The 24,027-nt window shown below is 37.5% G+C and overlaps 1 protein-coding gene across 6 annotated transcripts in view; it reads right to left on the bottom strand.

Annotated features, from left to right (window-relative positions):
• The window catches only part of SLCO1C1 (solute carrier organic anion transporter family member 1C1), a 53,128-nt gene extending 42,945 nt beyond the window's left edge, over window positions 1–10,183 (bottom strand). For all 6 annotated transcript variants that reach the window (XR_012125711.1, XM_073223233.1, XM_073223232.1 and 3 more), the window contains exons 1-3: window positions 9,923–10,183; window positions 5,331–5,481; window positions 4,091–4,232 (exon numbers count right to left, since the gene is read on the bottom strand). Coding sequence is in view for 5 of the 6 variants with exons in the window: in XM_073223233.1 (XP_073079334.1) it covers window positions 4,091–4,232; window positions 5,331–5,456 (268 nt within the window). In the remaining variant the exon portion in view is untranslated. The remainder of the gene's footprint in view (window positions 1–4,090; window positions 4,233–5,330; window positions 5,482–9,922) is intronic.
• Window positions 10,184–24,027: the final 13,844 nt, after the last annotated feature.

Genomic DNA, 24,027 nt, shown 5'->3' on the forward strand with positions numbered 1-24,027 from the left:
ACAGATGTTGTAGAAGTTTTTGATATAATTAATCACCTATTTATGATAAGAAAAAAAATCTGAGCAAATTAACTTTTAAAGTATACCTATCAAAGCCACACAGCGCATATATTGCTTAATGGCAAAATTTTAATAGCATTTTTATTAAGGTCAGATATGAGAGAAAGACACCCATTGTTATTGCTTCTGTTCAACATAGAACTGAAGCCAATGCAATAAGAACAAGAAATTACAGATCTAAGAATTGAAAAGAATGATATAAAAGTGCCTGCTGTTTCAGATAATGTGATCACCTATTCAGAAGTCTATAGGATTTATAAACAACAAAAATTAACACAAGTTCAACAAGGTTGCTGCAAAGAGATAACATTCTATATTAATATTGTTCCTATATTCCAGGAAATACCAAATAGGAAATGCAAAAAAGCTTTTTTTCATAAAAACAACAAAAACTTTAAATATGTAGGAATAAGTTCCACAAAAGATAATACATTTATAGAAAAAATTACAAAATAAAATATGGAAAATCATAAATAAAGGTCTAACTAAATGGAGAAATTTATCATGTTCATAGATGGGAATACTCATTATTATAAAATGTCAGTTATCTGATCTGATATGTACATTCTATGCCATTTTATCAAACCGAAATAGGATGTTTCAGGCAGCTTATCCAAGGAAAGCCAAGAAAAATTTGAATGAAAAATGTGGAGATTTTCTATCTCACAGCAGAGCTAATTATAAAACTATCACCAAGAAGACAGTCTTGCATTGAGTCAGGAATAAACAGTTATGGAACAGATTTATACTTAAGTGGTAAGTTAATATATGATAAAGAAGGTAGTGCAAATAGTTGGGCAAAGTATATATTCAATTAGTAGTGACTGGACAGTTGGCTATAATATAAAGCAATTTCTACCTTACTCCATATAAAAAAATCTATTTCAAGGATGTTCCTTTTCTGGTCTTGGAAGCATGTAAGAAACTAGAAGTTGCCACTCCAACAAGGAGAAAGCTGGACAAACTAAAAATCAACTCTTTTTAGATCTGGCAGACTGCTGCCTCCAGAATTAGAGTGAGCAATAGGCGAAGGTAGAGAATCATGACTAACTGGACCAGAAATTCGCGAGGATAAATCTCCTTGGGAACACGTTCTGATCTACAGTTGACAAATTACTGCAGGCTCCGCATGGGCGAGTCTGAGAGATTAAAAACTCTAGGCGGGGACCCAGCCATTGAGGGCCCCCACGTTTTTGTTGAGTTTTACTGCAGGAGCCTGACCAGGTTCCCACAGTGAATATTGGAGAAAAACCCTTTGTGCTTCCTGCATGGGGAGGAGAAAATGAGCATTTTGAAATACTCCAGGGCACTCTGTTCTTCACAAGGCCTACCACCGGGGAAAACTACTTAACCAGAGCCTTGCTGGGGTGTCATCAGAGCCCAGCTGACCTGAGGGAAGGGAAATACCAAGCTCCATCTGGCTCTAGCCATCCCGTTGCACTGAAGGAGGGACAGGCGCTGAGAAACATGCACGAAATTCATTGTCCAGAGGCAGGGCCTCACTAAAAGCCTGAGACCTACTCACAGGACTATAGAAGAATCCCCTCCTTCACACCCTACCGTCACATCATTAAAGGCCTATTTATAACATACTGCACCCAGCGCATCATTTCTGGTTGTCAAGAAAAAATTATGAGACCTATTAAAAGTCAAAAAGAATTTTTTTTTTTGTTGAGACAGACCAAGCATTAGAACAAGACATGGCAGGAATGTTGGAGTGATTTGACTAGGGATTTCAAGACTACAATAAAGATGCCAAGTGCTCTAATGGATAAAGTGAAAAACATGTAGGAGCAGATGGACAATGTAATCACATGGAAATTCCAAGAAAGAACTAAAAAGAAATACTAGAGATAAACAATTCTGTGACAGAAATGAGGAATGCCTTGGATGGGCATGCTAGCACACTGGATGCAGCTAAGGAAAAAATCCCTGAGCATGAGTATGTGTCAACAGAACCCTCCAGAAGTGAAAGGCAAAGAGAAAAAAAACTGGGAAATAAAAACCCAGAAAGGAATATCCAAGGACTGAGGAACTACAGAATATATACTGTACAGCTATTCTGGAAATTCCAGAAGATTTATAGGAAGGAACAGAAGAAATCTTAAAACAATAATGACTGGGAATTTCCACCAAATTAATGTCAGACACCAAACCACAGATCCTGGAAGCTAAGAGCACAGCAAGCAGGATAAATAGCCAAAAATCTAAATGAGACATATCATTTTCAAACTATTTAAAAACAAAGATAAGGAAAAAAACTCCTCAAAGAAGCCCAAAGAGTTTGTTTGAAGAAGAACAAAATAAGAATCACATCCAACCTTTCCTCCTAAACTGTGCAAACAAGACGAGGGTAGAGAAATATTAAAAATATTGAGATAAAAACCCATCAACCTAAAATTCTGTACCCTGTAAAATTACCCTTCAAAAATGTAGGATCAGGTATTTTAGAAACTTGTTACACAAAATGTGGTCCATTGACCAACAGCATCAGTATCACATGGGAACTTGTTAGAAATGCAGATTCTTAAATGTCTGCCCTACAGCATCAGCATCTGCATTTTAACAAGATTACCTCAGCATTTGTAGGAACAAGAATGTCTGATTAGCACTGAACTAAGAAATCTCATTCTGGGAGGAGGATGAAAGATGGATTTGGGAAGAAAAGCCTGGAGGTAAAAGGTTACACATTCATTCTTTTAATCTGTGATATTCAGGGTAAGAACTGAAATATACAGTATGAACTAAAAAAGCAATTCTTGAAGAGTTGAAAAACATTCCTTCACTCTTCTGAAATTTCAAGTGAGCAGAAGCTGGAACTATCAGAGATTTTAATATAGCATGTATTTGAGTCCCAACAGGTAGAGACAACCACTGAGGCTACTATTTTGTTTACTTTGGCAAAGAATTAAAGCCTTTAGTTTATCAGTTCAAGAAACTGACTAACTGAGATTACATATTTTTGAATTGTTTTAAATTGAAATGTAGTTTATATACATTATATTGGTTTCAGATGAACAACTTAGGGATTCATCAATTATATACATTACTAAATGCTCACTATGGTAAGTACAGTTGCCATCTGCCATCATACAAAGATATTATAGTACTATGAGCTACATTCCCTGTGCTATACTTGCATCCCTGTGAATAAATTACTTTATAATTTGAAGTTTGTACCTTTTTATTCCCTTCAATTATTTCATCTACCTTGGCCATAACTGACCATCTACTCTCTGTTTACTAATCTATTTATGTTTTGTTTATTATGTTTTCAGATTCCACATATAAGTGAAATCATATGTATTAATCTTTCTCTGAGTGAGTTATTTTACTTACCATAATAACCTCTACCTAGGTCCATCCATGTTGTCACAAATGAAAAGAGTTCCTTCTTCCTTTTTTATGGCTGAATAATATTCCATTGTATATATGTACCACTTCATTTAGTATTTCCAAAACAAACACTAAAATCACTTGGTCTCAAGTTCTAAGAGGCAGTCTTTGTAGTCTATTGCTAACCAAGGACACCCAAGAGTAGAATTTTTATTGCCCACTTTTCTCTAGTGTTCCTGTTAACAGAATCCCTTTCTCCTCTTTCTAGGACACTGGGGAGAAAAACTCTTTTCTAATTTAACTATTTCTTATATCATTCAAATAAATTTTTGCAGAGCCCATTTGGATTCTTCCAAATTTTGAATCACAGGGCTCCCAGGGTACATAATTTCTTTTTAAAGACACTGCCTACATACTTTTAACTCAAAATACTGATGGTATCTCACTCTCTCCTCCTCTCACTCTGAATTGAATTATAAAATAGTGAATACCTGGGGTGGGGTATTTATTGCTGGTTGCTTGGAAAGAACAAATTGTCTCTACTGCAGCATAAGGTCATAGCAAATTCTGAGGAAAAAAGATTTTACAAATGAAGTCGGATCTTAGCAGACAATAGAATGCAGTGAAGGTATCATTTAGTCATGCCTAGAAGACCTTGGACTTAAAAGTAAAGTTAGACATCTGTAATACCTACCAATTTCAAAACTACCATCGATGGCTCCCACCAGTGAAGAGGAGATCTCAAACCTTCTCTCTATTTGAGTGATGGTGCTCTTCAGGTAGCCTTCTGCCAGAGCTTTGGCAAAGAAAACGAAGGACAAGGCACCTAAAAACAGCTGGAGAATATAACAGGTCACATTTAGTCTGACTCCAGCCTGACACACAACTGGAAATTTACTAAACAGACAAAACACACAAACCAAGAACAGTATAGACAGTTTGTCATCACTGAAGATTTCATTGAAGAGTTACAGCCTTCCTCAGCCTCAAGGTCATGTAGATTAAAAAAATAAATAAATTCTCTTGGAAATAACATTTTCACTCAGAATATATGGTGAATTCCTCCCCCTCTTCCATCTTTCTTCCCCCTTCCGTCAAAGGACATTCAAAGGAGTCTTGGCTTTGTAAAGAAGATGCACATATGGCGAAGCAAAAAGAAGAAGGAGCCACTTATAGGTGGGAAGATAAACGCACAAATGGGGCATTTCACATCTTATGTCAAGTCTGGTACTCATGACTGAGTGTTTCACAGTGAAGATGCCCACACCACAGGGTATACAATAGACTGAAAAAGTAGAATTGCTATTCTTTGTGTTTAAGTTCATATTCAAGTTAAATTCTTATTCAGTGGAAACTTTTTAAACTAAAGCTGGTTTATCTATTTTTCTAGACCTAGGTCTGTGATGGAGTACCCATAGGCAGGTTAGAATTTATAGGAGAAAACATATATATTTGTTGATCTAATGTTTGGTACAAAGAATAGGAACTTAGAGTCAGCATCACTTAAAAAGCAACCCTGTCCTTACTGTGTGGCAAGGAAAGTCAAAATTTTCATTCATAAAGGGGAAATAATATGGATGTTTCATAGATTAGATGTTATAGCTGTGCTTAGCATATCTGGTACATTGTAGATATAATAAATATTAAGCTCTCTCTCTCTCTTCTGTTTATAAGGGGCATTCAAATGAGCCAGGAAAGCAATACTTAATTTAACCTACAAGGTGTCAGGCAGAGATTGCTTTCACTGCCAGGCCAAGTGTGGTTTTTAATAAATTGCATCTAAGATCACTTTTTAAAAAGGTAAAAAATTCTTACTTCTAGCTACACTATAGAGATAATATCTGGATAGAGAACCAAGAGCATAGACTCCACCTATTTCTTTGTTACTCTTTAATTCACCACTTATAGTTTTTTACAGTTTAATTGTTTGTTACCTTTAGTTCACTACAACACTGTTGTTTCTCTGAGGAGGAATATTTTGCTTTGAAGGAAGGCCTCCCAACAGGTTGCACTGAACTTTTGCAGAATAACTGGATATTTTCTTTGGATGAAGTGTCCATTATGAAAATGTTCCTTGACTCTGATCTGTCAAAGTTGTTTTTAAAAGTAAAAAACAAACAAGCAAAAAAACCATTTAATACAAATACACATACTTGATTAAGTAATGTCTTTATTTCATAGTAGATCAGAATTCTGTAGACATAATTTGACGTGAAGCTTCCTTATTTTACCACAGTCCGTTGGCAAAGTTTCTCAATTAAAATCAACCAGGATATCTGATTAGCTAATCCTGCCACTGGGACTCTGTAGCCGGCATTCTTTCTCAGTCCCACCAGTTTAAGCCTCATTATGGCAAAGAATAAATTTAAATGTTGCCTTTGGAATTCATAATGAGGCAGAATTTTACTAACTTTGTGGTCCTGCCAGCTTAAACTAGAAACAAGCAGGAAAGGAAGTAGAGGAATTCAATCATTGAATATTGATTCATACAATTAAGTCTCTAAAGCCTTTAAATCTTTCTTGGCAAAATGGATAGGAACGTTTGATGCTCCTTGTAGCTCCCTAAAGCACATTGTGATTCTTTTAGTTCTGCAACATCCAAAGGAAAGTTTACATCATGGCAAAAACATGAAGAGGATCAATTTGTGTATCACTTTAGTATGAAATAAGGAAGCACAAATGGGGCATTTCACATCTTATGTCACTATGAGAAATAACAGAATCTCAAGGAGATTCAAAACATCAGGTGATAAAACTCAATATCTGTTGCTGATTTTAAAACCACAAACTCTAAGAAACTAAGGACAAGGAGATTCTTGGTGCTTCAGGGTTAGATTTTATCCAAGCAAAAGTAGTCATTGGCCAGCCTTGAGGTTAGGCAGCTAGCCTCCTTTCCCATGTTTAATTCACCACTCCCCCACCCTCCTACCCTGCTCTTTAACCCAGCCCTGGACAGGTTCACATATTATGAACCTATTTTTTCCTGATCACATCAATATTTACATATCCTATGCCTCCACTTCTTAGGATTCCAAATGGCTCAATGCCTGCCTGATAGAAGCATCTATGTGATGAGATTAAAAAATTACTTCTGAATCACCCTGTTTAACAGCTGATGCATTTGTATGGTAATAGACATCATATATATTCTCACCACACTAACTAGAGGAAAAACATTAGGAGTAAAATTAATATACTCTGGTAGAAATTTAGGACTATTCTGCCCATGCATATATTATCTGAACTATATATAAGGCTTGTTCTGTATTTACTAAACCTTCTCCATAATTTGAATTCACAGATCACTTCTCAAGACGACAATGTAGAAATAATAGTATACACAATTTATTTGGAAATATGGAGTGAAATATCAAAAAAAGAAAACCCTAAAAATTTTTAAAGTGGAGGGGATTCTTTCAGAGGTTGGAAAATGAGTTGAGAAGGGTGAGGAAATGGACTGCTATTTTAAAAAATTATTAGACATTTAGATTTTTTGATTCAACAACATGTATAAATCTACTTCTTAAAGAAAGGACAAAGGGAAAGTGAGCAAAACAGAATAAAATTTTCAAAATCAAAAAAACTAAACAAAGAATGGATGATGTTAAGAAAGAGCAAAAGACAAAGACATAAGAATGCAATGTGCAAGGGCTCTAAACTCAGATGTTTATAAAACATAAAAATTAGGCATATCATATATAAATAACTTTAAAGTCTTGACAAGATGGTGAACTTTCTAGCAAATAATAATTACTTGTATTGACATACACCAGAAAAGAAAAACAATCAAGGAAAACATTTACAAAAATAGGCTAAAACTCTTCCCTAAACAAAAACACCAGAGAGGGGTGATATAACAGGACTGCTTTATCAAGGGATAGCCTTCAAGGAGAAATAGCAGGCGATGGAAACATGATCATAGTGGGCATTCATCTGACAAAGCCAGAATTGTTTTCATAACAAAAATCGCATTTAGATAGCACAGCAAAGAAAACCTCAGACCAAACCCAGAGATGATAAAATCCCAAATAAAATACTAGCAATTCCAAATGAATTAATATTTTATAATTAAGATTTTAAAATGTAATAATTCACTAGCATTAGGAACTTTATTTTTACATCATCACATTAAAAATTAAAAATGCTCCATATGTACATATCAAAATGTCACACTGTATACCTTAGATATGTGTGACCTTTATTGACCAATTATGCCTTAATAATGCTGGGAAAAAATAAATTTAGAAATGAGAAATAACAGAATCTCAAGGAGATTCAAAACATCAGGTGATAAAACTCAACATCTGTTGCTAATTTTAAAAACACAAACTCTAAGAAACTAAGGACAAGGAGTTTCTTATTTACCATCTATCTATCTGATGCCAACAGCTACCTTCATATTTCCACTGAATCACTAAAGTTAGTTTTCCAGAACAATGGTCTGCCAGAACAGTGAAAAGAGCTTTTGGGAAATATTGGGTCTATGTAATGGAATAAGTTTCTTTACTACAAAACTATTGAATACCTTTAATTAAACTTCTGGAGAGACCCATTGCTTATAATAATAATAAAAAAATCAAAACAATGAAATGACCTAAATGTTTAACAAACTATGGGTAGTACTGCAAGAAATCTTTTGAAGTCATTAGAAATTTGTGTAAAGAAGTAAATAGAGTTACATAGGACTCCTTTTATTACAGAATTGGTTTTAAAAATACATGCTACAAAACAGTATATTCAACATGATTTTATAAGAAAAACACTCATATATTCATGTGTGTATATGCCTGAAAATGGCTTCAAAAAATTTATGAAGAAAAAGTTAACATATTATTTCTGGTTGGTGACACTAAAGATGATTTTTTAAAAAAGTTTGTGAGTCTACATTTTCTGATTTTTCTATTTGAAAATCCATTTTTTTGTATAAGAAAGATTTAAATATTAAAGATATAAAAATGTCCCCAAGCAGGAAATACATACCAGAAAGATTTAAAAATACAAATAAGTAATGTTAAATTTACAGTATAATTCAGTCTTCTTCCAAGAGTTAAACTATGTAAATCAAATTGGCCTATGTTTCAGGGGTTCAGATGTATTATTTAAGGGTCAGTCATAATACTAAAGCCAGTGACCAGAAAATACAAATAAATTGTTTAATAATAAAATATATTATCTCTTGTACTAAATATACCTTTCAAAGATTCAAAGGGTTACATCTAGAATGCTAATGCTAAAGAGAAAAAAAAATCATCTTGACAACATATTAAAAACTTGAGACACCAAAACACATTGTTGTCTTATATTTGGAAGTGTTGATTCAAAAACCACTGTAGCTAGAATCCAGAAGTGATAAGAGAAAAGAACTACAGTCATTCTAGTTGATGTGTTAGGGCAAAATAATACCAGCTTAAAATACTGAGACTGCATAGTTTCACTGAAAATGTCTAATTAGTTGATGGCTAATTTGTATATCATCTCAAGTATAGTATGTTTCAAGGAGGCTCTGTTGATGAGCTTCTTATCCCTCTGAAGAAAGAAGCCCAAGGACGGGAATGGAGAGGGCCTCTGGGCATGCAGGCATGGCTCTCCCCACTCTCTGTCCCCCTCTCTTTCCATCTGCAATGGCAGAAGTAGAGCAAGAGCGCCCCGTTGTTTGAGATTTGCATCTGGCAAATTCCTTAGTTGTTCTCCCACCATTTGAGCAGGTTACTCTAGGAAAAGAATTATGTCAAGATTTTCATCCAACAGCCGGAGCTGGAGGGTAGCTTATCTGGAGGCCAAAGAAAAATACGCCAAGCAGTTTTTCTTCATTTGTTTGGAAAAACTGAATTCTCTGTTCACAAGTGTTTGAAAATAAATCCTACAGGTTTTAAAGGGCACAGGTACCCAAGAAGGATGTAGTTGGGTCATACAGATGTCCTGAACCTCCTGTCCTGATCCTGTGACATCGTCTCCATCAGCAGTCAGCCTCCAAAGCCAGAGTCAGAGAGGCAGCCACGCCCCCACTCTCTTAGCTGTCTGTACTGCCTTGTCTTCCGGACAGCAGGACCTCATAATCTCATGTAAATCAAATTGCTAACACACTCATAATCTCGTGTGTGTATTGTTTAGAAGGCTGATCCCCCCAATACGAGTAACTGTATCAGATTAAGATTTAATAAGTATTATTTATGTGCCAGGTAATTTATATACATTCTTCGAATCCTCAAAACAATGTAACAAGATTAGTATTATAATTTCCATTTTATAGAAAAAGATACAACTCAGAGTGGTTAAGTGACTTGATCAAAAACCACCTGACTAATAAGCATCAGAGTCAAAATACGGACCCAGATCAGAGTTCATCTGACCTCTTTGACAAATCTCCCCCCTAACATCACCAGCCTATCAGGAACCCCAACAACTTTCATGGAGAAGTGTTATGAATAAGGCGCATGTAGTGCAGAACTGAAGGGTTTATTAACCTCTCTCCTGTGAGAATCTGATTGGATAGTCACCAGACAGGAAAGCAGAAAACCAAACTTACCTGGAGGTGGATTCAAAGACAGCCAAGTCCTCTAAATGAGCTCGGCAAGGGGCTGCACCACACTCCGAGGCTCCAAAGAGGAAACTGGGATGGTTTGTGCAGCAGTCTAAGCAGTTCTGCCAGTGGGGGCAGAGCCTGGATGGACACAGAGCAGATTAGGGGAAAGAAAAGATGAAGGGCATGGTCTCATCACGCCTGGGCAACCTCTTCTCTTTCCCTTTTCCTCCTGGCCTCTTTCCTCTGGCAGTCTGCAGAGAACAGGCCACGCTGGCAAAGCCACTGACGTGCATCTCGGCTACCAGTGCACAGAGAGAACTGAAGCCTTTGAGCCATTTCTTTGCAATTTGCTGCAAGTTTAAGGCCACACGTGATAAAGCTTTCTTTATGGGAGAGAGTGAGAAAAGAAAAGACCACTTGTGATCTTATTTGCTGATTCCCAGAAAACACAACTCTGCAGGGGGCAGAGGGTAAGGGAACAGAAGCAGGAGGAGAGACGGAAGTTTGTAACAAAGATCCTTCCTTCTCCTTCCAAGAAGTTTTTAAGCCAGCTGGTCCTTGAGGACATCACTGGCATCCTTCTGTTAAAAAAAAAAAAAAAGTCTACTGGCTAAATCTCAGGTCAGGATCAAGACGGCAGAGTCATCTCCAGAAAGAGTGAATTCTCAGAGAGACATAATCGGTTGCTCACATCCACCATTTCTATGTCTTGAAAATAGGAAAAAAAGAAAAGCATTGAATTTTTGACATTCAACTAGTTCTATCTAAATTCTAAGAGAACTCCTTGTACTGAGAAATTCTACAATTCAAAATTCTTTTTCTAAGAGAGTACTCTTTCAGAAGATTTTGAGCAGTATTAGATTACATTTGGTTTATACTAATGAATTGATTTGCTATCAGAATTACCCACAATCCACCATATCCTTAGATGGCTGTGACTCTGGCCTGGTCATTTAACTCTACTGAGTCTCAATATGCTCATCTATAAAGTAGAATTCTTATTAAAAAACAAAACAAAACAAAACAGGTTCTCAGGGTTGTTTTAAGGATTAAATTATATTGTTGTCAGATAGCTGCATCTGGGGAGGTTTCTCCCTGTGCACTAGGTGAAACTTCACCTTGGACGGGGGAGGGTTCTTGACTCTGGATGAGAAAGAATTTGCGAACAGGTCAGACAGGTAAGCAAGGAACTCGTTAAAGTGAGAGCAGCAGGGAAGGGCAGCTGCTTTGCAGGCAGCAAACAAGGAAAAGCACAGGAAGGAAAGGGACACTCTTTGAACTCTTGTTCGGCATAGGCCAAGTCCCTTGCCAACTCCTAAAGCCACAGTCACTTGGTGTCTAGTGTCCACTTGGATCTGGACAGCGTGGGGACTAAGCCCCTACTACTCAGGATTTGAGGAAGCCGCACAGCACTGGATGGAGTGAGATTTTGTTCTGAGAATTTCCCAAAGTCAAAGAAAGCAGATATTCAGGCACGCTACTAAAGAGCATGATTCTACAGCTGCAGCCCTGTCCGGGTCACCAGGCAATGGGAACTTGCAAGCTCAAATCAGAGATCTCAGTAACTCTTCCCTGCTTGTCTGATGTAGGACAGAGAGAGTGAAGACTTGTGCTTAAGTCTAGAAAACAGAATGAAATAACAAACAAAGATGCTTCTACTGGAAGAGTGCAGAGACAAAAACACAGTAAGTTGAGCAGTGAGAAGTCTTTATTTAAGGCAAAAAATACACACGTGAAGAAAGGCGAGTACAGGCAACCTCAGAGAGGAGGTGCACTTAAGGGTTTAGGATTCTGTCTTTCACTTTCATGAATGGGGCGAGGGGTCGGGGTGGGGGATGTTGCTGGATGTAGGCTTTACTTATAGTCTCATGATGTCTCTCTTTGGTGAGAGACATGTTACTGCACACAGTCTTCTAGATATTCTGTAAGATAAACTTAACACAAGGAATTTATTGATCTTGTTCTTCTCCAAGGTAGTGGTTACCCTCAAGCACTGGAAACATACCAGCTGGAGCTGCTTGCTCTGCCTTAAGACAGGGTTTTAGCTTAAGATGGATGATTATTAAAGAACATGTTAGGGATCTTACTTCCTGCCTCTCTGGTTTTGAAAATGGAATCTTAGCTTTAAGATGGAGTCCTTTTCTTCTTACTATACTGTTTATGTCTTGGCATCTTTCATCATAGCCGGAAAAGTTCATCATGACGCCTGCCGCATGTCTCTGCTCCACCTCATTCCCCCCTCAAGGAATGTGGACCCTTGAAATCTATCAGGGAAAGTGGGTGTCGGGCATTCTTCTATGGCTGCGTCCTGCAGAGGGGGGCACTGACCCCACCTATGGGTCCAGCAGTTCTTTGCTACCTGTCAGGGAGACAGAGGTCATGGAGTTGTCTCAGCAATGGCTGACATGGACAGGGGCACATAAGAGTAGGATGCACCTAGCTTGGGGGTTGCTGATGTGTGTTTTCATGAGCGTTAGGGGTGGGTTGACATCTGGACTTGGATTTTCTGTTCTGGAGGAAACAAACATGACAAGGAGATTAAGAAGGCATGGCTGAATATGAGGACTAGAAATAGTAAAATTCTAATTGAAATGATGGGAGAATGACTCTTCAAATGTTTCAAATTTATTTTCCAAAGTCATTCCAAATGGCCATATATTTTGAGGAAACTAGAATTCAGACTTCTAGTCTATTTCACAATGACTAGTATTAGAATCTAAGGTCGATAAAGCTGCACTATTGAAACATAATTCTCTTCTCTCTAGAACCACTTTCACTTTTATTAGGAGTAACTATATTAAGTCTAATTTGTTTATAAAATAAGTTGAGCTTCTAAACATTTGGCCTGATTATTTACTTTGGTGCAGCAAGAACAGCAATTGATTACATAGGCTTTTATAAATGTGCTTTGCTGGAACTTTTTATAAGGAATTTCAGATTGAGCTTTTCAAGGCCTTTCAAGGCTAGGAAAGCCAAGCTAGAGACTTGCTATCAGGTTTTGCCTGCCATACCTGCGGATTTGCGTGAACTCTTCTTCTCTTCTAGAGGTTTCTAAGATATTCTGAGGTTCCTGCACTTGCTGGGAAGGGACTTTCTTGACTCAGGCTGCTGGGAACCTTGTAAGCAAGGTATTAGGCCAATTCTTCCAAGGGCTTTGGCTTTATAAAGTCAACCTTAGTTCTTAAAAACTGTCTGGCCCTATCAGAGTCGAGGCATGTCTCCCTCAAATATGACATTCTAGTCAAAGCCTTGGTAATATAACTATAGTGTTTTCAGTTGTGCCTTATTACAACTTACGCAAATAAACATACTGTTAATAAAAATATAAAAACACTCACTGAGAGTTTTTAAATTCTGGAGAAATCAGGTAGAAAAAGATACAAATGTTTCAATTTTGTTTATAAAGGTGTACTTTACTGGTTTAAGTCAGCTTACGAGAAAAAGTTTAAAACAAATACTTTTTTTTAAAGATTAGCAACATTTGAAACAAAAAGTCATAAAAATTAAAATTACCTTCTTCAGTTTTACTAAGTCTTATGTAATTAATTTCTGCTCTACTTGAATCTAGTTTTTTTATTAGTCTTGGAGTAAAACAGTAACTATAAATAACGAAGTAGAAATGGCAATGGTGAAAGATCTGATGAGAGTTCATCATAAGGTAATTGACAAGGAAATTTTTTTTTTCTGTCATAGTAATCCAAAGTTTAGTATCATTCAACAGTGCTCCTCAGGGAGTTTTATGTATCAAATAAATAAGCTGAATTAGCTAAATATTTCTCTCTTATGAGGAGAAATATTCTGACATGTTCTAGGGGCCCTCTGGAAAATCTCAGAGTTAGAGGAAAAACTACTTTTCTGAAATTGATTTTGGGAAGTTGTCAAAAATATCTTAAGTTTTTAAGGCACTTGCCTAAATAGGATCATAGGTCACTATGAAACAACATCATTATCTATTTAACTAAAAAATGACAGTAAAAGATCTTAAAGGCACATACAGAAGGTCACATAGTTGTTAGCAAAACTTAGTTCTTAGCTCTTTGAATATTAAGATTTTTTTCTAAAGTATTCACTTTACTAAGACATTAGCACAAGAAATTATTCTGATAAAATGATTAGAACTCTTTGCAATCTTTCAACATTAAGAACAGACCTATAGTTCAGGAAACTTTGTCTTTTTAACAAAGAGAAAACAAACTTTTAATTTCATAGTATACTTGATATTAAGCCTCATTTACTTCAACCTCATATAGCATGACTACATTAAATCTTCCCTACAAGCCTTTTACAATTTTCTTTTATAATCAGAGTTCTCTTTCTTTAAATAACTAGCTTTACTTTAAGACAAAATTATTTTCTTTTCTATCAATGAAATTGCTTTTCTATTCTTCATACTTCCTCTTATCAAAACATGCAGCTTACTTTTCTTGCATGCAGAGATGTTTCTCTTATTATTTCAAGTTGTCTTAATTAGAACTTAAAGCCCTTAGAAACTTTCATTTTCAGTGAAAACTAAGAAGCTATTGTAAACTGTTAGAGTAGCATTGTTTAGATTTGCACATTTATGAATACATTTCATAATTTCTAGAAACTTGTGCTTTTTCAGAATACAACTTTGCAATAAGCACAGGATATGTTCACTAATAAACCTAAATTTGTTTTTAGTTTTTCTGTAACAAGGAAGCCAAAAGTGGATAAATTTATATTCAGTAACTAGTATTTCATTATTTTATCTTATTTGAAAATGATTTAATTAATTAACTTGACTCATTACTTAGCAAAACTTTGTTTCAGGTTACTACTAAGATTTTCAAGCTGTTTTTAGGTATATATACTGTAACACATAATTATTCTTACATACTTTACATGTTACAATTAATTCACTTGTTATTGGCAACTGTGCTAATTACTCACAAAGCCTTCATTAAACATCAAAGTCAGCCATTCTCCCAAACCTTCTTTTTCTTTTTTTTTAAGATTTAACAGATAACATCAACCTAAATGACTTTAAGTAAATCTAGGCAGAATAAGAGTTTTCGTCTTAATGCTTATAACTATAAAGACATGTCTGTTTCAGTTTAACTTAAATTAGCATTAATGCTGAATGTTTTCTATCAGAACTCTTGAAAATTTTGGAATGCCCAGTTTTTACAAACAATTGTTTTTAAATCAATTTTTAGCAGTACCAGCTGGAGATAGAAAAATATCTTCTATTTACATATACAGACATACAAATATATAGATTGAGATGTAGTGTTGTAATTATTCTAGGCTGTAATTCTCATGAGGGCTGGCAGCAGTTCAGTAGGACCCAGCTTTCAGATGGACTTTCAACCCACATTTGTATCCAGCCATATCTGACTACAAACGGGGTGTAACTTAGATTTCTGTGATCACAGGGTGTCCAATCTGATAGTTATTAAGCCAATGTCAGAGCACACAAAGCAAGCTTAGCAATACTATCCAGGGGTAATATAAAAGCACGTATACAGAGAAACTGATACAAAGATTTTCTAGTTACTAATATCCAATTGCAAAATTGTATTGTTATAAGGGTCTTGTTCTGGGGCCATTTTTCTCTGCTTGGCAGTTTGTACTGAGACCAAGCAGCGCTACAGAAGGAAATCAGCTTCTTTCTTTTTAGCTCATCTCATAAAAAGTATCGTAGTTTTTAAGAACACAACCTATGGGTGAGTAGTGCAGAGTGCCACTTAGGGGCTAAGCCTGTATTACAGAAAATTTATTTCTTCTGTTTCAGGGAGTCTAGCTTAAACACTTCCCAGTTTTTGAGGGTGCACCCTAATGGGGAGTCAGAATGAAGGAGGTGTCACTCATGAATAAGTCAGGACCTGTAAGAAAAAGGACCATCACCACCAAGGGGAACCAGGCATCCCTGATTCCCAAGGGGCTCTGGTTTGTCCAGGCATCTCCAGAAACCCAAAAGTATATGTTACGCACAGGTCATGTGAGGTGTCCCTCCACACCTGGGCCTATACCAGGTGTGCACAGGAGATCCTGCAGCCCTCAAGAGTGGAGCCATAGGGACACCTATGGTCCCAGGAACAGGAGTGCAGGAAGTGGGGGGAGAAGGGGCTCAGGCCCTTAAGTCAGAGGTAGATTCCTCTTAACTGAGTACTTTCAATGGCCCTGAGGGGAGACAAAGCTTCTCAATTTGGTGACATCAAATCGCATGAGTCATAAGACTTGAAGAAGCTGGGAGTTCAGACGTGAATGAAGAGGCAGGATGAATAAGCATGCAGGCAGGTGGACAGACACGGAACTGAGAGGATGAAGTGCTAGACTGAGTCAGGAAAGAGGCACCAGGAGAGGAGGAAACAGATCTTTGGAAATTAAAACTACAACCTATAGGGAGAACGTTGCATGGGATGGGCAACATGTGCCACCAAGGAAGCGGAAAAACTACCGTGGATCCAAGGAGTACCTTAGAGTAGCATAGAATTCCTTTTTACCTAGACCGTCAATGAGGACTGCATTAGGAGTCCCTTCATGGTCACTAAAATGTTGCCAGGCAGCTGCATCTAGGGAGGCTTCTCTCTGTGCACTAGGTGAAACCTCACCTTGGACCGGGGAGGGTGCTTGACTCTGGATGAGAAAGAATTCTTGAACAGGAAGGACAGGTAAGGAAGGAATTCATAACAGTATTAGCAGAAGGGAATGGTAGCTGCCTTGCAGGCAGCAGAGAGCAAAAAAGAGCAGAGGAAGGAAAGGAACCCTCATTGAACTCCTGCTCAGCATAGGACAAATCCCTTGCCAACTCCTAAAGCCAGGGTCACCTGGCATCTAGTGTCTGCTTGCATCTGCATGGTGTGGGAACTAAGTCCCTACTACCCCAAGATTTGGGGGTGCTGCAGAGCACTGGATGGAGTGAGATGATGTTCTGAGAACTTCCCAAAGGCAAAGGATATTTTCAGGCAGGTTACTAAAGAGCATGATCCCATAGCTGCAGTCCTGTCTGGTCACCTAGGAAACAGGAACTTGTAAGTCCAAATCAGAGATTTCAGTAGCTTCTCCCTACTTGTCTGACATAGGACAGAGAGAGTAAAGACTTCTGCTTAAGTCTAGAAAATAGAATGAAAGAGCAAAGTAACAAAGATGCTTACTACTGGAAGAGCGCAGAGACAAAAACGCAGTAAGTCGAGCAGAGAGAGGCTTTATTTAAGGCAAAAAGCATACACTCAAAGGAAGGGGAGTACGGGCAACCCCAGAGAGGCGGTGCACTTAAGGGCTTAGAATTCTGTCTCTTAAGGCTTTCAAGACTGGGGCAATGTGTGGCAGGGGTGGTGGTGGCATAGACTTGACGTGTGTCCTCTCATGATGTCTCTCTTGGTGAAAGACATTATGTTACTGCACACAGTCTTCTAGATACTCTGTAAGATAAACTTAACACAAGAAATTTATTGATCTTGTTCTTCTCCAAGGTAGCGGTTACCCTCAAGCACTGGAAACATACCAGCTGGAGCTGCTTGCTCTGCCTTAAGACAGGGTTTTGGCTTATGATGGATGATTATTAAAGAACATGTTAGGGATCTTAACTCATAACTCTGTTTTTTAAAATGGAAACTTAGCTTTAAGATGGGGTCCTTCCTGTTCTTATTTATATCTTGGCATTTTTCATCATAGGCAGGGAAAGTTAATCATGATGCTTTTCGTATATCTCTGCCCTACTCCAATACCATGTACTGAAAAGTAGAGTTGACCCTTGAACAACTCAGGGATGAGGGGGACTGTCTCCCTGCACAGTCAAAAACTTGAATACAACTTTCACCACTCCCAAACTCAAATACTAACAGTCTACTTTGACTGAAAGCCTTACTGATACCATGAACAGTTGACTAACACGTATTTTGCATGTTTATGTATTAACATTCTTACAATAAAGTAAGCTAGAGAAAAGAAAATGATTTTTCAAACTGTCACAAATCTCCAAAATGTTTCCCATATGTTTATTGAAAAAAATCCTTCTGTAAGTACACCCACGCAGTCAAAACCTGTGTTAAGGGTCAACTGCACACTGGAAATAAAGCACTAGATGACTGGAAGGTGACATTATTACCTATATAATTTCAGTTCACAGAATGGTCAGGATCGTTAATCAAGCAATGTTTAGTACAAAAAAAAACCAAGGAAAATAAAGAAAATAATATGTCTTACAGGAAAACGATGGTATATCCAGGCTCTAGAATCAAATTAGCCTTTGCATCAGAAGTAGTGAGCAAATATCACAATAGGTCATATACTTTTCAGTGTGTCTTACAGGTAGCCATTGGTGCATTAGAGATGGTAATTTACAGACAAAAGTGCCCAGGGCCTACTTTAAGTCACTAAGAAATGCAATTCTTCCCAAAATGCAATTGCTACACAAAAGAGTAATTTGGTCTATTCTGATTTTGCTCAAATTCACTAACATGATTCCTTTTCTGACCTATTCAGCTCACAGTAAATGTTACTATTTTGAAAGTATGTAATACTTATTTTACATGATATTCAGAGCTTCTTCCATACAGGTTTGCACTGGATTGTATTCTTATTTCATACTCTAGACCAGAAGTCAGCAAACTTCTATAAAAGGTCAAGTGGTAAATATTTTAGGTTTTTGAAGGTTGTATAATCTTGGTCACAACCACTCAACTGTGCCACTGTGCTGTGAAATTAATCATAAATGAATGCATTTCCTAGGGCTGCTATAACAAAGTCCCACAAACTAGGTGTTATTATTTTAATAGAGTTTTTTTTATCTCTGTTCTAGAGTCTAGAAGACCAACATTAAGGTGATGGCAGAGCCATGCTCTCTGAGACTGCAGGGGAGAACCCTTCCTTGCGGCTTCTACCTTCCTGTGTTTGCTGACAACTGTCGGCGTTCTTTGCCTTGTAGGTTCAACATTTCCACCTCTCCCTCCATCATCACTGGTCATATTCTCCCTGTCTTCTTTTGTTCCTAAAAGGACACCAGTCATATTGAATGAAGGCCCGCTCTAATGACTTCATCCTAACTTGTTTACATCTGCAAAGACTCATTTCTAAATAAGGTCACATTCACTGATACAGGATTTCAACATATTTTTCTATGGGGGCAAAATTCAACACATAACACTCACATTCTCATTTCCCTCCTTATGTAATTTGAGTTTCATGCAATTGTTTTAATCTTCACTTCTGTACCACCTCAGTTCCCTTGTCATCTGTCCATTTCTTCTTCCTAGAAAACCATGGTTGGGTTCAATCCAACTTGCTGTCTACTTGGTTTTCTTCCACACAATTTTATATAGTTGAAAAACTCATTAACATACCCTCTGGGCATATTTTAAACTTATGACCACTGACCCCATTAGACCTTAGAAGCATTGTTAAATGTAACGCCTTTTAATAACTCAACCACTCTTGTCTCCTCTGAATGACTTTCTACTCAAATCTCCAACATTTCCTTCTCAGCTTTCATTATCAGCTGATGACTCACTTTGCTTAGGGAATTCACTGAATAGAAAAAAATCAGGAGAGAAATGTTAACAACCTGCCCTCACTACATTTACTTTCCATTTACATGTGTATTCCTACTACCTGTCTTCCCTTCTGTTCCTGGGGATGTATGTATGGTCCATGTTTCTGAACTTCCACTTATCACTCCTATCAAAAACTTTCACTTCTCCAATTCTTTTCCCACAAGCCCTAGTTTTTTTGCCTCCATGACTCTATCACAACTACCTTCATCAATCACATCAAAGACCTTCACATTAATAAATCCAGTGATCAATTTCTAGACATCTATTTGACTGATCTATTAGCAGAACTGGATACCCTTGATTGTGCCCGTGTCTTTGCTCCATTTTCCTTGTTTGGTTTTCAGAACCCCATACTCCTTTATTAGCTTTCTTCCTGCCTCAGTGGTCATTTCTGCTTAGTCTTCACTGCTGAAATACTACACAGCTCGATCCTTGGCATACCTTCTTTGCTCTTTCTATACTTATTCCCTTATGCCCTCATCCAGTCTCATGACTTAAAGTGCCATCTATAATACAAAATAAATGAAGTTAAGAAAAACTCTGTAGTCCTAAATTTGAATTAGGAGTGTTTAGTCTGAATAATATACATATATATCTCCTACTATATATTATGTATCATACATATCCTAGCTTTCTATGCTGGAAAGGTCTAGAAACAAAGATCAACCATGTAGCAATAAATGCAACTAGCACTGAATTGGGATCTATAAATATTACAAAAAAGGAACAGACTTCTTGATATGTGACTGTTACCAGGCCTGAGGATTAAAGATGGGCCTGGAATAACTTGTCACACCAAAAATTAAGGAGGCCATGAAGACTAGAGTGCGCCAAAAGGACCGAGGAGCCAACTTAAACAAACTCTCTAGTCAAATACAGGAAATTCTGAGTATCAACAATAGTAATTATAATGGTGGAAACATATAGAATGTTTAAATTCATGAATTCATAATAACACTACAAAAATATCATGCTGTCAACTTGGGCTGCTTCTAAGGAACCACTTCAATACATTTAAAACTGGTAGGTAGATGGGAAATTGCATTTTTTCTACCTTTTCTATTCAATATGTTCATTAGAATTATTGAAGTATAAAGATAAATTTCTTCCTATAGAAGTATTCTAAGTAATAAACAAAAAGGGATGGGAGAATTAAAATACCATAATTTCAAACCTGTAATGAATTAATGAATCCAGAGAATGGTCATCAATGACCAATAATATCAAAAAAATAAATAAAAGCAGCCATTCTGAACATCTTGATGAAGTTAGAACCTTGAACTATCACTTTTGAACTAGCCCTCCTCCTTAGTTTCAAACAAAACAAGTAATATCAAGTGTCTGTCAAGATCTAAATGCCAGTTCATAAGAAATACAGGGAAAAAAACATGTTAAGTGACACTATAAAAATTCAACCAGCAGAATCCAAAATGAAAAATATCATAAGAACAATGGGCCAAAGACCTTAATTGACACCTTACCAAATAAGATATACAGATGGCAAATAAGAATACAAAAATATGTGCCATATTATGTCTCATCAGGGAAATGCAAATCAAAATGACAATAAGATACACATACACACCGACTAGAATGGCCAAAATCCAGAGCACAGCAGTATCAAATGCTGAGAAGGATGTAGAGCAAAAGGACTCTTATTCGTTGCCAGTGGGAATGCAAAGTAATAAAGACACTTTGAAAGAGACTTTGGTGGTTTCTTACAAAACCACACACACTCTTCCCCTGTCATCCAACAATCCCTTTTCTTAGTGTTACCCAAAGGAGTTGAATACTTATGTCCACTCAAAAACCTGCACACAGATGTTTATAGCAGCTTTATTCCCAATCGCTGAAACCTGGAAGCAATCACCATGTCCTTCAGTAGGTAATGGGATAAACTGCGGTTAATCCAAACCATGAAATTTTATTCAGCACTATAAAGAAATGAGCTATCCACCCATAAAAAGACATGGAGGAACTTTAAATACATATTACTACATGAAAAAAACCGATTTGAAAAGGCCACATCCTGTAGGATCACAACTGCGTGGCATCCTGGAAAAGGCAAGATTATGGAGACAGTAAGATCAATGGTTGCCAAGGGTCAGGGTGGGTTAGGGGTGGACAGGCAGAGCACAGAGGATTTTTAGGACAGTGAAAATACTCTGATACCATAATAGTGGATGCATGTCATTATGTATTTCTCCAAACCCATAGAATGTATAAACTAAGAGTAAGCCCTAAGGTAAACTACAAACATGGGTGATTATGAGTCAATGTGGGTTTGTAACAAATTTACCACTCTGACAGGAATTTTCCTAATGGGGAAGGCTGAGTGTGTGGTAGGATGTATATGAGAAATCTCTGCATCTTCCCCTCAAATTTAATTATGGGCGTGAGCTTCTATTATGTGAAACAATGGTGTGACCCATAGGCCTTCATTATTTTCACTATGTTCCTCATCCATCCTCTGTATGATTACGAAAGACAGAATTCTATCCCCCAAAGATGTCTATCTCCTATTCCCCAGCACACTGCCAATTTGTTAAGTTCCATGGCCAAAGAGACCTTTCATATGCAATTGCTGTTAAAGACCTTAAAGTAAGGAGATTATCTTGGATTATTTGGGCACAATATAATCACAGGAGCTCTCAAAAACAGAGAGCTTTCTCCAACTGGAGATAGAAAGGATACAGCAGCAGCAGAAATCTGAAAGTTTCAAAGTTTAAGAAGGATCCTGTGCCATTGCTGGTGTGAAGATGTGGGTGGGGAGGCGTAATGCCAGGAGAAATTGAGGGGGCCTTAAGGAGCTGAGAGAGGTTCTCAGAGGACACCCAAGGAAGTGGTGCCATATAAATACCAGGAACCGTGTTCTGCCAACAACCTGAGTGAATTTAGAAGCGTATTCTAGAGACTTCAGAGAAGAACCCCCCTGGCAAACACTTGACTTCAGTCTTGGGAGGGAACTGAAGCAGGAAGCCCAGCCACACCCACCTGGATTTCTGACTGACAGAGCTACGAACTAATACATTTGCATTGTCTGAAGTCACCAAGTTTATGGCATTTTATTATGGCAAAAATAGAAAACTAATACATCATTTAAAACTATTTCTAAGTCCCTAAAGACCAGGACTTCAGTGAATTCACCTTAGGCTTCTGGCAGGGAATAGCCAGTCAGATTGACAATGGAGCAAACAGGCCTTGCATCTCCTGTGCGCCAACTAAAAAGCAAACGCATACCTTCCCCCTGCGCCCACCCACTCCTGTCTGGTCCCAGTAGCCAGGATTCCAGACTGTGTGGGGAGCTCAACAATTCTTCAGATCTCAGAGATTTCAGCAGAGGTGAACCTGGGGCTCCTTTCTTAAGCCAGCAATGATGTCAGAAAGAATGAGCAGGACATAAGGCAGCTCCAGGACTAAAATAAGCAAGTCTGTGGCTTAAATCTACCCTAACAAGTAGAGGGGTTTCAAATCATTTAAGAACTGATTTGTTTTTTATCTTCATCCGTCATAGGTGGTACCCACAACCCAAGTTCCACATCACATGGTTCAGTGGGCATAGGGTGATTGGTAGAACTGGACCAAGTGTGGATCAGCGAAACTAAGGTCTATCCAACCTCTGAGCTTTTCTATTTCAGGCAGTGGCTGTGGCCATCCCTTTTCTCTGGCCTGGTGTCAGGTTCCACTAGAATTTACCTATCATCACCTGTCTTGCCCTACCATGTAAATGAAATTTGTCTTTACGTAATTGCAGGAAAGAGATTAGAGCTCACACTGGGTTACCCAGCTACATGCCTCTCTTCCACCAAGGACCGAGCATCACCACTAGAGGAAAGCCCAGGAGAAGGAGTGTGTGTGCATATAAAGGCAGAAAGAAAATGTATGTCTGTATACACCGTGTAAATACTCCACTGATATAATTTGCCTAAGAGATAGACATACCAATGATAAAAGGCTGGTTCCTTTGATGGGGGTAAGTTTTGGGTCAGAGTGAAGGGAGCTTTGCATATGCCAGGCTTAGGCGTTGGGATTTTTGTCTCATAGATAATGAAGAAACCAATATATGCATATTGAAGAATTAATTCCTTGGGAACTTTGGGTTAAAAAAAAATCATTCTTTTCTTTTGTTTCTGAGGACTACATTTGAATTAATTAAAACACTCTGAGATGTTTTTAATTATTCAAAGTTTTCTAATGCTTGTCAGAAACATGCAGAACTTAAATAATTCTAAGTCTGTACAACTAAATATCCCATATACCAGGCACCTATAGACAATCTTTGTGGGATAAATTATAGCATAATCAGATAAATAGCAGCAGTACGTATTTTATAGAACTCTGAAAGTTAGTGCCAGAAATATCGGTATCTTTATTTAGGTCTTAACTATTCAATGAGAGAAAGGGCACAGTTTAGCTACAGAAAAGTAGGTGAAGATTAATGCAGCTAAGAACTCAGTGACAGGAACAGATGTGACCATGGGACTAGAAGCCTGCAGAAGTCCTTGTAAATTACAGGAAGGTCAATAGATGTCTCGTTATAGTGTAAGCTGGGTACAAGTCATTAAATGATGGTTTCAAAACTGAGTGAAAGAC

This window comes from Manis javanica, chromosome 15 (assembly GCF_040802235.1).
Source record: "Manis javanica isolate MJ-LG chromosome 15, MJ_LKY, whole genome shotgun sequence".
Taxonomy (NCBI): Eukaryota; Metazoa; Chordata; class Mammalia; order Pholidota; family Manidae; genus Manis; species Manis javanica.